Genomic DNA, 15822 nt, shown 5'->3' on the forward strand with positions numbered 1-15822 from the left:
CCCACACTATGCTTATCTATAAAAAATCTTTACTTAGCTTTACTGGGGGCCTCCTTTGTCTGGTTGACATACGAACTTCCTGCTGTTGATCTCTTTCAAATAGCACTGCACAGTTAAGAGATGGGTCTGCTGCAGTTTCCTCTGTTTCGTTCCCCTGGGTTTCTGCAGACTCCTCATGGATAGTATCTTCTTTGTATTCTAGTTGAGTAGCCTCTTCATGGAGGATATATCCACTGTAAATTTGAATTTAATGATTTACCATTTTCACAGGAGGTGCTAGCAATGCCCTCTCCTTAAGTTTTGAACACTTCTTGCATCTTATAATAGAAAGGTTTTTATTGCTTTCTGTGTGGTGTAATTAGCAGTATAGCCTGATGAATATTTTGAGTGCAGCTGGAATTTGATGAAGACTTCTGGCTAGAATGTGGTTAAAATTTAAATTGTGTTGTAGTGGTCAGGTATTCTTTATATAACAGTATTTTATAACACACATATCATGCATAAATCACGTGAAAATGTTAAAGTTAAGACACAAATATTTAAGAATTACATTGCCAGTAAAACACAAATTGTGAATAATTTATAGACAGTGGAGCCTGTGGCAAAATAATCAATGAACAAATAAATAAGATAGGAAACGTAGGTAGGATGGAACATTTGAGGTGTGTTCAGGAATTTTATCTCTGAAATTAAGGAACTGACTGGCCATATCTTGACTCCTATTGTAACCTCATTGTGCTCACATTATTGGAGGGGGAACAGAGTGAGATACCCTCAGAATTAAATTATACTTATTGGAAGAATATTTTATATATGTTATTGTTGTTCCGCTTGCCATTTTTTACTGTATTTTACTGTATTCAGGTCTCCCTTATGGGGATCTATGGATTGCGTATGAATGTATGAATGGAGATTTCTTGCAAAGTGGATAATTTTCAGTCCAGTGTGACATACAAATTCACAGCACTTCAGTCGTTATTCACCTTACATGTTTCGATTCAAAAGAATCATCCTCAGAGGCGAACCACTACGATCAGGAAACACTGTTACATAAGATGTTTTAACAAGATTTATATAGTGAGCATTATTCATAGCTTAAGTGCATATTGTTAGAACATCTTATGTGACAGTGTTTCCTGATCGTAGTGGTGCGCCTCTGAGGATGATTCTTTTGAATCGAAACATGTAAGGAAAATAAAGACTGAAGTGTTGTGAACTTGTATGTCACACTGGACTAAAAATTATCCACTTTGTAATTAATAGTGTGACGGACCAGAATGAGACAAATCAAATTAGGAGATTTCTTGCTTGCTTTTACTTTACTGTTAACAATGTACTCATTGACGTTTTTGACAACAGGCTCAAATTGTGATGCACAAGTATAATTAACTTGTATCTACATAATTTATAATCTTATTACTTATTAGTGATGTACTCATCGACATTGTTTCTGTTAACAGGCTCAAATTGTGATGCGTAAGCACAGTTAACTTCTATTTATGTAATTCGTAATCTTATTAATTTTTCAAGTAGACTGTTATTGTGTAGATGTCATTGTATTTATATTGTATTTTTCTTGTTCCATATCCTATGGTGTCTACCTATATCTGGATTTACATAACATAAATAAATTGAACAATTGAACAATACTCATATTCATTTGGGTGTTTATATAAAGTGTCCATTAATTTTTTTTGACATATTTCAGTAAAACTCATCAATAGACTCATTAAAATCCACCAAGTGGGAGCTGATTGTTTCATGCAGGAAGACAGACATAATTAAGCTAGTAGATGCTTTTTGAAATTCTTGCAGCTGCACCTGAAAGGGGCAGAACATATTGGCATTGATATTATTTTCCCCTGAGTATTTTGTTTTCTTCTACCAATTATGCTACCATTGCTCTCTATTCAGTTATCAACCCAAAAATATGCAGTCCATTACGTACCATAATATTACCTGAAACTTCTGAAATTTAGAATAAAATTTTATGTATCTGTATCTGGCAATATGATTTAGATGGAAGAATTTTATTCGCCTGGTTTGAAGAGCCAAAGAGAATGCAGAGCTGTTCAGCAGAAGGTTCAGGAGGAAATAATGAAGTCCAGTAAATTGCTAGAGGACGTTGAAAAGCGTTTGGGAGCACTGAGAGATTGTCAGAGCAAGCTGAGAATAGAAGAGCACGACATGCAGAGTCATATTGATGAAACCAAGCTGAAGAAAAACACACTGACTGACGAGCACGAAGCAGCCAGTGAACAGAAGGTGTGTTGCATGAGTCATTTATGTTAACTAGCTAATAAAATCCCTAGTAGTGTAACCTGTGTGTGATTTAAAAAACTTTGTTAAAATCTGGAACCAGTTTGGTTCATGTCCTTGTTACTGTCTCTGGTTCCATTGTTTGATGAATATGACTGCAAATATATTATGGGTATTATGTAGTATTTCCATAATCCTGATTTTATTAAAAGGTGAGTTTTTGTTATTTAATCCCACATTTAGTGTCGTCCAGTTATTGGTATTTAACCCTATAGAGCTTAGTAGTTACTATATATACCACCTGCTGTAACTTACTAAAACTCCGAATTCTGCCCACAAAGTGTATTTATGTGTTTCGTATGGTTCTCACAATAAACAGTGACTGTTTCCCCAAATAGCATTAACTGACTGGTCTTTGTAATATTGTGTCATGTCAGGTATGAGCTGAATTGTTGTGTATTACTTAGAATGCATGCAGACTTCAAAGGGGTTAAAACAGTAGCCATATGTGTTGCACTGTTCAGTTCTGTCTTTGTAGGTGCGAACACAAGATGAACTTAAAACTTTGGAAAAGAGGATGGCCCAGAATGAGAAAGAACTGCTGGATCTCAAACCGAAGTATAAAGAATATAAGAAGAAAGAAGAGGAGTGTACAAAAATGTGGGTGTCTTAATCTCTTACTATTCTTGTTTTTAAGTAAGTGTTGGTATGCTGTAAGCATACTGGATTTTCAAACTTGACCTGCTGGTCCATCCAGATGTGAGAAAAATGTGATATAATCATAGTAATGTAGTTTCTTTACTGTATCACTCCAGATTGTCAATAAAAATTCTGGAGATACATTGCTTTCCTTTGTAAAGCATTGAAAAATTGGATGACTTTTGGATGTTTGTCAAGTAGAAGCTTTTGAGTTTTCTGCCAGTCTGAGTGGGTATATTAGGGGAAGGACTGTCTGTCTGTCAATTTTTTTATTTAGGTTCAGATATCCCCTGACTTATCCAGTCTAGAAAACTGAGATTAACGGCCGTTGGGATCCATTGCGCTGACCACATGACACCCTCTGACTGCAAAAATTGGCACTAACTTCACCGACAAGCAGCAGTCACTCCATCAGTATAGTTTGCTTGCAGACTACAGGCTGCGGAGTTTATCCCCTGACTTTACGTTGTCAGTGTACCTGAATTTCACATCAGCAGAAATCAGGAAGGTTTTTTTTTTGTTAATTTTTAAGTAAAGGCAGAAAATAATTAAAATATTTGTTTAAAACAAAAAGGAGGATTCACAGATGTCTGAAGTAATTTGTATTAGTTAACTGAATTCTGTACAGATATTATGTTTTTGGACATTATCCATCATCTTGTCTTTAACTAAAAGCCATCCTGTTTATAAGTACAGTTTATTTTGAGAAACACAACTCTCTTTGACATTTAAGCACCAATAAATCAAGCAGGGAACTGGCGCATCTGAAATTTAAATGGTGGCCGATAAAGGCCAACTAAGTCCTGTGTTCATATCAGAAGTTAATATATCCATAAAATTATTTTTTTCTTTTAAATCTGTGGATATCTCAAGATGTATTATTTGCTATTTTATGGTTTAACCTTTTGGTGCACCATTAAAATTTGATTCGGCATGATGCTTATGTTTCACATAAATTGTGGTGAGAATATTTAATTTGACTGAATTTAGTGCAGAAAAGGGCTAATTATGTAATTATGAGAATATTTCATAATTAATAACTTGTTTTGTAGACCTTCTTTAAACCAATCTCATACTGAGTGAAAGTAAGAGGGTATAGATTTGAAAGTTGTGTTTATGGGTGTCCAGAAATAATCACAACTGATAATTACCACCTCATGAAATAAAATGTATTTGTTTGTTGCAGGCTCTCAGAGTTGGAATGGAAGCGTAATGAAATATATGACAGGCTAGGTCGACATGAGCAATTTGACACTAAAGAAGAACGTGATGCATGGCTACAAAATGAGCTAGAGTATGTTCTTTATGTGCATGATTTGTATTAATTTTGGTTGATTATTCTTTGGGGATTTTCCTATATGCTGAATTGTGCTCTTTTAGTCAATCAGTTGAAATGTATTTAAGAGTGAACAAGTATGATTCTTCCCACTTTATACATTACAGTCCAAATTGAGATTTCAGGATAGATGAAACAAACTTTAAATTTTCTCAATTGATTATTTATATTTATGTTTGATATATTATACAGCGTTATAAGTCCGTGAAACATTTTAAAAATTCACAACAAATAAACAATGCATCGGAGCATGGTAATTCTTACGCCGATAGAGAAGGAATCTCTGCAAGTTTTTTTTTTGTACCTCCGTTGCCTGCTAATCTCAGGGATCTTCACAACCTATCACCACTGCTGTGACTCTGGTCAACTGGGATATGCTGTCCCAGGTGTGGGACGAAATGGATTATTACATAGATGTCTGCTGTATCAGCAAAGGTGGACACATTGAGCATCTGTGAACTATGTAGAAAAAACTTTGTGAGTTTATCTCTTTTTCAGTGTAAGAAAATTTGGTATCTGTTGCATAGTTTATTTATTGTAAATTTTTAAAATGTTTCACGGACTTATGGATAGCCCTGTATATAAAGTAATTTTACTTCTTTCATTAATTCATTTTTGCATTGGCAGATATGCGCATACAACCTTAACAAGATATGGAAGTACCTTGTAAGTTATCATAACAAAACAGTTGTTATGGAGGATGAAAGGGAAAGTGACATTACAAATTTCTTGTCAGAAATTAAAAATAGATATTATTCATGTGAAAGACTTGTACTGACACCAGTACACTCAAGTTGAAGGGGAAGAATCGGGTTTGTTGCAAGTGTTAGGGATTTGATGGGTCAAACACAGGAACACAAGATTGTATTAATGAAGGAGGGAGAAATTTTGACTCTCCTTCCATTTCTGATGACTTGGCAGTTTAGTTGTTGAATGATATTCAGGAACCTTTATTCATTGACTGCATGACCACCTGCTCATGTTAGATGCCCTACCAGTTTCAGGTTGTGTCATTTGTGTGAATGCATATGTGTGCATGCAAGGACCTGCAGGCCTTGGACTTTTAGAAAGTGCAGATAAAATGAAGTGTAGCTAGAAAAAAAACAAGATTTTATCTGGAAATAATGAAGTAAAATTGTACAAGTTGCAGCTCATATTACCAGAAGCAAAATATATATTGACTGGTATAATTTATAGTGTGTGCTGTTGAATTCACACGCACTTGCAATTTTTTGTTTGAAATTATACATATTATGCAGTGCTCTTCTGTTTGTTTATTTACTTTATGTTTCTTGTTTGTGGATTATTTTAGATCTGTCTCTAAGGCACTGGAGGAAATACAGATTAAAGAACTCAGGATGGTAGAGGAGTTACAGAAAGATAGAGAACAAGAAAATAAACTGAAGGATGAAATTGAGGTATGTTTTAGCTGTTCATTGTCACTGCTGACTGAGATGGATGCATGCATGCTAAATTCCCACAGTAAAGTGACAAAGCAAGAGTAATGTGGATTGCTCACATGATTTGCCTGTAAATAAAATATGAATAATTTGTTAGTCCCTCATAGATTTGACATTAATCCACTGTTGTTCTTTCATTCATATGTTAGATTGTCTCTGCCATTTTGGTAAAGAAAACAGGTGAGTTTGAATTTCAGAGTAAGGGCTATTGTGCCTCCAGTTCTGATCGTAAAAGTTGTTTTGGTTAAGTTGTCATTTTTCATATCTTGAATCTACTTCCCTTTTGATGGAAAGAAGGTGGGCATATGAGATTACCTGTTATATGTGCATCTCTTCCCATTTCAACTTTTCAACCATTTTACTGATTTTCACAAAATTTAGTATGGATGTTATGCCATTAGACAACAGTGCAACTCCTCGTATTCTTCAATGCATCCCGGAGGATGCAGCATTATTGTTATTGATTTATATTGTGTTAGTCTTCGAGATAACGTGTTATTTTTATATTATTTTGTAAGGTAATAAATGGTATTGTAGCATGTAAATAACAAACCCCATCTTTTTTTGACTGTTACATGCCACTTTTCATGGTAATAATTCCTATGAATTCTAAATTTGTGTGTTCCAGATAGCCAGCTGAATTGCTGCTGTGTTTTACAGAAAGTGATTTAATTTTATACAGTGAATACAGAAATCACTGTCTGCCATTGGGCATAAAAATTGTTTTGATTTGACTTTGGTAGTTGCAGTGTCCAGGAGTTAATCAAGTTTAAATCACAGTACATGATTTATGCTTTTGGCTGATGGTTCTTTTGACACTGATTGTTCTTGTTAATATTATAGATGGTCTGTTGATTCCATGCTCTGTTGGTATGTTATATACTGTATGTATATTTAGAAATTAAGCACAATAGATCACTATAGGTCGCGGTGCAAGGGCCAAGAAGGCCCACCCCTTATACATTCATTCATTCATATTCTTCTCTGCAGATGAGTAGGAATTTCGGTACGTGTTCATTACTTTAAGTGGTAAGAAAGGCCTGAAGCCCAGCGTTATTGCATGTACTGTAGAAAAGAAAGAATCAATAGAAGAACTAGTGGATTTGCCAGATGCAGATGAAAGCTGAGATATGATTTACATGGTCAGGGAGACAGTATATTTTTACCTGACAGTGAAGATGATAGTAATGGTGGTGGGAGTGCTGTGTGATTGATACTAATTTTTGTAGGAAGACACAGTACAACAGTGAATATAGAGAACACTTTACTGTTTGGAATTTTTTAAATAAAGAATCTGGAGCAGAGAATTATCGATGAGATCAGTTGCTATGCATGGAACTAAAGAGATTTATAGCCAATATGTTCCACTTGGTGGTCAAGGGTGGAAGAGCATGAGTCTGTGACAGTAGAAGAAATGTATATTGTCTTGGAAGTTTTCATGCTCATGGTATTTGCACACATACTTATCCTAAGACTGTGCTTCTTATGAAATAGCCGGTAGCCAATCCCTCTTTTAGTTTTGTTATTTCCTTTGACAGGTTTGAAAGCATCTGTAGGTTTTTGTTTTCTCTGACAACACCCCCAAGGGTGTATCTGAAGGATCACAGAAATTTACTCAGAATCTATCCCATCATCACTCACCTAAATTCACTAAACAGTCTGACTCAAGATAGTACTCTGGCTTGTATTATGGAGGTATCAGATTTATATCCGCCAGGACTCGTAGAGTTTTCATAGTTTTCCGTGGCCTTCTAGCCAGAAGCATGGATGGTACGTTAAATTACACTGTGACTGCTTGTTCACACAATTTTTCCAATTCATTATTTCACTGTTGTCTGATCATTTAACACTACACACTCTGAGTTACTTACAGTGTTGTTAAATAAACTGCAAACTACAAAATTATCTAAATTAAAAATTCTATAAGATATTATTGATGAATGACCCACCTGGTGGAAGGATTGACTGTTTCTGAAACAGTATCTTCCATTTAAACCATCATAGTATGGAATAAAAACATTTAGACTGTGTGAGCCTTATTCTGGTTATCCGTGACCCCTTGCAGCTTATGTTTTGAAAAGAGGCTGCTTTGGAAATACCTATTATTTTGAAAGACATGCTCAGAACAACAGGAATGGTTTTGAAGCTCTGCAGACTCTTACTCCAAAAAGACTATCTTGTGGGTGGACAATTGTAATCTTTTAAATTTGTCAGTTTGTAAACCATGTAACACTGATGTGTGGTGACTACGAAAATGGACAGGCCAAGAAAGGATAATAAGAATAGCTACAGAAGTATGAGGTTATTGGAGAACATGATGGTCCTCCTTGTGTCATAAATTACCGTAACAGGAAGAACATATAATCTCAGCATTATCATGGTGTAGAAGTTACAGACATATAAAGCTTGAATGTTAATGTCACCGAATGTCTCCCTTCATTCTGAACTGAGAGCATCATCTGCAATCTGTGTAATCCTTTAGCTTATTTGTTGCCTGATGCTCTATTTTCTGGTCAGTCAGTACTGGATAAGAGCCATTTGCCACCCCTGACTATACTGAAATGACTTTTTTTCCTATAATTTTTGCAAATGAATAGAAATATTGTTGGTTTTATAGGGTTCTGACAGTGTCATATAATACTCAGAATTACTGGTTTTTGGACTTTGTCCATCATCCGGTATTCTAGCAGGTTACCTCTTTCTAAGGGACCCTACAGAGTACGTTTCTCCCCCCCCCCCACAGCTGAGGATGGAAAGAGGTTCAGTTTTTTCCTAAACGTGTTTTCTAGTTTCTAGAATACTGGGAAATGGACAAAATCCAAAAACCCAGTAATTCTGAGAAATATTGTTGTGTCTCAGAGTTTCTGTTGATTCTATTCAATTGATTAAAATTGATTTATATACAAGGTGGTTCAAATATGACGGGGACTGATTTGTGTGTAAACAACCCGCACTGCACAGCAGCTGTGCAACCTTGAAAGAGTGAAGCCACAACCTCCACCCTCCCTCCTGTTCAGTCCCCTCTGGGAGTTGCTAGAGTGATGAGCGAACAGAAGGTACCGTGGAGCGTGGAACAACACATTGCGATCAAATTCCTCGGAGAAAACGTCCCGTCCGCTGAAATTCACCACAGACTCCAACAACAGTATGGGGAAGAGTGTCTCTCACGGACCCGTGTGTTTGAGTGATGTAAGTGCTTCAGAGAGGGCAGAGAGCATATGGAGAATGAACCGCATGATCGTTGGCTGCAAATGTCCGTCACCGAGCCAAACATTGATCGTGCAGACGCGCTTATTCATGAGAATAGGGGCATCACTATCAAGGAACTTGGAGCAATGCTGTCCATCAGTGTTGGTAGTGTAGAAGACATCGTAAAATACCACCTGCACTATCGCAAGGTGAATGCACAGTGGGTACCATGCACTTTGACGGACGTCAACAAAATGGTGCGCATGCAAGCTGCCAGTCGTCTCCTACAGCAGTTTGAAGATGAAGGTGATGCATTTTTGAAGTCTATAGTGACCATCGATGAAACGTGGGTGCACTACTTCATTCCCAAGTCCCAGCAGTCATCACACGAGTGTCGGCATACCAGTTCTCCCAAACCCAAGAGAGCGCGGAGGAGCTGTTTGGCATGAAAAGTGATGGCAACGTTCTTCGGGGACTGGCAGGGGGTTATCCATATAGACTTTCTGACAGATGCCAGAACAGTCAGTGCAGCTTATTACTCAGACCTCCTTACAACAGATGTGAAGGAAAAAGCGGGTAGCCTTCCTTCAAGACAATGCATGTCCCCATAGGACCAAAACAACAATGGAAACCCTCCAGAAATTGAAATGGAACCTTCTGACACATCCTCTGTACAGTCCTTAGTGTAATAAGACTGCAGTAGTCTGTGTCTGCAATCCAGACATCTGATAATAATATGTTTCTTGTACTACATCACCAGCATGTGCATAAAGTCATGTAATTCTTATTCATTTACTAATTTATTTTTTATGTAAATTAACATTACGCATAGATCCATGTGTCTTGCTGCATACAAGACTTTCTCTTCATTTCTTGCTAATCCATAGAATGCATTGAAAACTCATAGGACCCTTAATTTCTAGGATTTTCAACATTCCATCTCTTTCTATGGATTTTTGTGGTATTCAGATATTTTATTTACAAACCATTGAATCTTCTTCATTATTTGTCTCTTCAGAATTTAAGGGTCCTTACACCTAAATGAACTCTGAACTAAACTTCTGAAATTGAAACTTACACATTTACATCATTATACAATATTTCATCCAAATTATTAACATATAAGCTATTTTTCATATTTTTGTTCACTTCCTTTGTATCACAAAGTTCACGCAGTTGTAGTCGGTATATATTTCAGTTGCCATATTGAGTTTCTCCTCTTTTTATTTCCAGGGATTGAAGAAAGTTGAAGGTGACCATCAGATTAATATTACCACACTGAAAGAGCATTTATTCTGTACAGAGAAGAAAAGGGTTAAGACTGAGACCATATTAAGGTATAAAATGTTTGTTCATAATGTCTAGCACAGACGTATAAATACAAACACACGCAAATAACAGTGTGTAACTTTTTGATAACATAACTGAAATTGTTCTGTTTCCATTTTGGATGTTAAAAATGTATTTAATTTAATTTTGTACTATGTAATGAGGATGCAATATTGATCTGTCCACAAATACAGGGTGTTTCACGACTTTAGGACATAACTGCAGGAGATGATTTCCTAGGCCTTTGTGATCAAAAAAGTTCACATAAACATGTGTCCGATTTTTGACGGTTACAGAGTTATGACTGTTTTTTCATTCCCATACATGCCCTCATGTGGTGTTGGAGAAGGATGGAGATCAGTTGGACTGATTATGTGAGAAATGAAGAAGTGTTATTTAGAGTCAGTGAGCAGAGGAATATCCTACACGAAAGAAGAAAACGGAAGGCTAATTGGATTGGTCATATCTTACACAGTAACTGCCTTCTAAAAGAAGTTATTGAAGGAAAGATAGAGGGGTGGATAGAAGTGACCAGAAGACGAGGAAGGAGACGTAAGAAGATGGCGGATGACCTTGGGGACAGAAGAGGATATTTTCATTTGAAGGAGAAAGCTCTAGATCACATCAAGTGGAGGAACTGTTTATGAAGAGACTGTGGACCTGTCATCTTGACAGATTACAGATGAATGAATGAACATGCCCTCATGTGAACCGTGTCTGTCAGCTGGCGGGTCGCCATTTTTAGCCAGCTACAGACAGAGCGTTCTCGTTATCTCGACACTTGAGATGTACCTGAGGTGGGGTGAGTTGGTATGTCCAATGTGGTTCACAACCAAGCGGCAGCCTGTGTTGCGGCCAGCAGTGGCATTTTCGAAAATCAGCTTTAAGCACCAATAAATTCAAATGAAAGGTAATTTCACGAAGTTAACTTTACATTCATACTTTAAATGTATCATGTATTATGCTGGTTTATTATTTTGTTCCATTTATTGTCAGTAATCATTACCTTCTATTCGGAGTTAAAAACGGTCATACCTCCGTAACCGTCCAAAATCGGACACATGTTTATGTGAACTTTTTTGATCACAAAGACCTAGGAAATCACCTCCTGCAGTTATGCCCTAAAGTCGTGAAACACTCTGTATATATGTCCCCCCCACCTTGAAGATCAGTGGTAGAAGATGAAAATAAAATATCATACCTCCCTTCAGAAGGATTGTGTACTGAATTTGATTTTGATATCTGTGGTGACTCTTCTGGTGCCTTATCCATTCTTTTTCTTTCCTTTTGATATATTTTATAAGACAGTCCCATGAAAGCCCGATTCATGGGCATCTCATGATCTTTCATAAGTTGGCATTCATGTAACTGACAGTCAGCATTAATTGGATTTGTGAATGACCATGTAAATTAAACTTCATTATGCAGGGATTTAAATTCCTTGGATTTGCACATGGCTGAATTAAATGGCAATTTAAAATGCTGTGAAGTACAAAGTGTTAAAAAATAAATTGTAGTAACACATTTTAAAACTATTAACTTAATAACTAGGTTTATTAACAATGAACCCATTTCCCCATATATGTAATTATTAAGTAATGAGTCTCTGTATATGCCGCTTCTTTACAGCTCTTTACAATTATTTTGGTTATTTTCACATTTTAGCTAATTTTGTACTTTGAAGTAAGGGAAAGTAGTAGATTTTGTGCAACAAACTTTTGAAGGCAACTGCACCACCTAGCTTAGAACTGTGTCCCCATCACCTTCTGGTTCACTGCTATATGTTGATTCTTTAGCCTCCTGTTTCATTGTTAGAATTCTTTATTCTTAGTGTGATTGTGAAATCATATTATAAAATTTATTGTGTTCTGGTACAGCTAATGTCGAGTGTCAGAACCCACTTAAGATTATTACGTTGACTTGTTCAGCCCACCATTTCACTATACACCAGTACACAGGGTCTTCCTGTGGCTTTACATTTCCAGTACTGAACTAACATCTTATCATCATATGCATTGTTTCATGTCTGTACATATTATCACATGTATTAGTGACTATAGATGAGGTTCAGATTGGTGATTGGATTTATTGACCACTTACAGGTGTGACTACAAATAAGTTTAACACTATTACTGATTTTCACACTACAAATCACTCCACTCTGATCCCAGTCTGTTTCCCTTAGTCTCACTATCCATTTCCTGGCAACAAATCTATAACACAGGAACTATGAAAGTCTCACTAAAACACACACTCCCAATATCACTGTACTGGACTATTAATGACTTTAAGTTGATATATTTTCACGTTCTAGGTGACTAGACACAGGTTTTGGATTAGTAATTGGATTTATTGGACTCAAAAACATGCAGCTACAAGTAATTATGGCCATTTCACTGGTTTACACTCTTTGCAGTTCACTACAGAACACACTAATTCTTAACCCTTTCGCACGGTCATTTAAATTCTGCTGCCGTGTCTCTCCGGCGGTAATATATTCAGCCGACCATTTAAATTTTGCTCGAAAATGATTTATTCATCATTGTTCTTAAATTATATAAGATAGGAACATGAAACTTTCACTAAAATGATCTTAAAAGGTGGTTTTATAACCTTACCTTATAATATGAGCGCCCGGTATCTCGGCAATGGAAGCAGGTCGTTTAGAATTTGAGCAGTGTATGGTATGCCTTGAAGCATGAAACTTTCACTAAAATGATCTTAAAAGATGGTTTTTTATAACCTTACCTTATAATATGAGCGCCCAGTATCTCGGCAATGGAAGCAGGTGGTTTAGAATTTGAGCAGTGTATGTTACGCATTGAAGCATTCTTCTACACACAACGCTGTCTCACATTCACCACACCAAAACTGCGTATCTTTCATTTGGCCCTTTTTTCCGTAAACCACAGATATTCTGTGCGGTCTTGCCTTCTTCCCAAAGGAGGAATACTAGGAAATGTCTTTCCGTGAGTTGATAAACTTGCCAGGTCAACTGCAGTAAATTCAACCGTTACGAGTTATCATAACAAGGGGTTGGTGCTATGCGTTTGATATTCCATCCATTTTGGCTGCAGCAGATGTCGTAGGGGTGACCACAGAATTCATGAAGTTATTCTAAGAACTGGCTGGTATGTAGTGCACGAAAGCAGAGCTTAGCTGGCTCAAAAAAAATTTATGGTCATCCCTCGAAACGACCACCAAAGTCAGTACGATAAAATGGAGTCAACTGGAGCGATAATACATGAAGGAATGAGTTCTTTTCCCTCCCCCACACACACCCGTATCGTCACAGGGGGTGACCACAGTGTTCTGCCTTAATTCGTGACGTTTTTCTAAGAACTGGCTGCTATGTACTGTGCGAAATCAATCAATCTTGCAAGAATAAATTTTTGGACATCCCTCTTCTAAGAATTCTAATTGAGTGTGTTAGTGTGGCCAGCTCAGGGCAATATGATATTATAAACACAGCACATATCACGTCTCTGCTGTTTATAACTTCATAGGAAAGAAAACACGCCATTCATAACAGTTTGAATGAGGAAACTTCTACCAGAAGCAACACGAATTTGCTGCAAGACAGGCATATGTAACGATGACTTAACGCAGCTAAACTCATGCTTCATTATATATTGTTCTTCTGACAACAGGCCAGCGAAAAATCTAACAATCTACAGCAAAACCATCAATTAATATGGGCGTTATAACATAGGTGTCCAGCTGGACGAAACATAGACGTCGAACCCCCGCAGACAATTCAAATACCTTGACGAAACATACACGTCAAACCACGCTTAACGGTTAATTAAGTCTTCACTAATCATTGCATGGTAACGGCTCCCAGCAGCATATATTCCTCAGCTTCCATGTTCACATCCTTAATGTCTACCAACTGTCTCATAGTTCCTCATGGCCATTGATTCCTAGCCATGTCTAGTTAACATTTGCTTCCAGCTCGTCTATGCATCAGTTTTGGTTCTCCTGATAAAGCCTCGGCACAGACTCAACACAGAACACTGCCCACAGCAGCTCCTCCATTGTTGAATGTGTATCTTTTTCCGCAGTCACGTGATTTGGTTGCCGTGGAAGTGTGTTTGAAGAGCCATGGGACATAACAGTGGTCATCTTCTTTGATTGTGCAATTCTGCCTTTGAGTAGACATGTCACAGTATGAATTCATATATGAGTTTATGCAAATTTGATCTTGAATGCCTCATTTCAACCTGAACGTAAACATTCTTGAAGAGTGTAGCAGGCTACACAAGGAAGGACCAAATAAGAAATACTGAAATTAATGAAGGGCTGAACATCTTTAATCCAAATGCTAAAATTATAAAATCCAGATCACAATGGAAATATCACATGCAACGAATGGGAGGTGGATTCCGAAGAAAATTCTAACAAGCCCAAAAAGAAAATGGAGCGTTGGATGCCCACAATTAAGATAGAAGGATCAGCATACTCTTCAGGAGGATGAAACAGACCATGTGTGGCCTAATCCATGATGATGATGCTGATGACTATGACATAAACATCAAAACTGCTACACAGGCAAAATCCAGTGAAGTTGGACTACCTACATATAGTACTCAGTGTTCTTACATAATTATGACCTTCTGCACAGAACTCCCACTGGGACAAGGAAGTGTTATATATCTGATGTCACTGAAAGATTTGACCCCACAGGATGCTGGAATCACTGAGCAGTTGGTGCAACAAGCAAGCATAAGGAAAAAGTAATGTCAAAATGAAAGGGCCGCACCATAGCTCAAGCGGTTAGTCGCTGGCTTCCCACCATTGCAGCCCGGGTTTGATCCTGGGTCTGATCAAGTGGGATTTGTGGTGGACAAAGTGGCGCTGGGGCAGGTTTTCTCCAAGTACTTCGGTTTCCCCTGCCAATCTTCATTCCACCAAATTCTCCATCATCATAATCACCCGGGGCAGGCTATAATAGGCCAATCAGTGGCCGCCATGCTGAGTGGACCCAGTTGGACTCCACCCCCCACTAAGCGAAAAAAAAATGTCAAAATGAACAAGTTGACTCAGATGGTAACACTTGTATTTGGAGAGTGTCCATACTGACCATCCAGATTATTGGCCACCTTGCAGACTGAGCTGCCACAGTGGAGCATCATATGTATATTGGATTTAAGGTTCTTGCAGCAGTGGTTGTGCAGTGTTCTGTTTTCTGGGATATAATGCCATGTAATCTGGTGAAAATTCAAATAACATCAGAGGAACATCTCCAGGGTTGAAAAGTAAGTCAAGTAAGAAACCTGCACTGTTGCCTGCTTCTAAGTGGTTTCTTGCTCTTTAACGTTGTAGATGGAGATATTCATTCAAAATGTTGATTGACTTTCATGGGACTACATGGCATTATATCTCGGAAGACAGAAATCGTCATTGTATGTATACCTTTCAGTTTCTGTCAAAATGATAGACATTGGATCCAGAATTTTGTGACATTTGACAAGTAACTGCTAGAAGACATACAAATGTACTTCTTATTATATCTCTGTATGTGTCATGTTACTATTCAGAATGTGTAAC

The 15822-nt window shown here is 37.3% G+C and overlaps 1 protein-coding gene across 1 annotated transcript in view; it reads left to right on the plus strand.

Annotated features, from left to right (window-relative positions):
- The window catches only part of LOC111874836 (structural maintenance of chromosomes protein 3), a 126707-nt gene that overhangs the window by 20111 nt on the left and 90774 nt on the right, over positions 1-15822 (plus strand). Inside the window, exons 8-12 of the mRNA XM_023870673.2 lie at positions 2020-2265; positions 2798-2919; positions 4145-4252; positions 5607-5712; positions 10177-10280. Coding sequence (XP_023726441.1) covers positions 2020-2265; positions 2798-2919; positions 4145-4252; positions 5607-5712; positions 10177-10280 — 686 coding nt within the window. The remainder of the gene's footprint in view (positions 1-2019; positions 2266-2797; positions 2920-4144; positions 4253-5606; positions 5713-10176; positions 10281-15822) is intronic.

The sequence above is a fragment of the Cryptotermes secundus genome, unplaced genomic scaffold, assembly GCF_002891405.2.
Source record: "Cryptotermes secundus unplaced genomic scaffold, Csec_1.0 scaffold212, whole genome shotgun sequence".
Classification (NCBI taxonomy): domain Eukaryota; kingdom Metazoa; phylum Arthropoda; class Insecta; order Blattodea; family Kalotermitidae; genus Cryptotermes; species Cryptotermes secundus.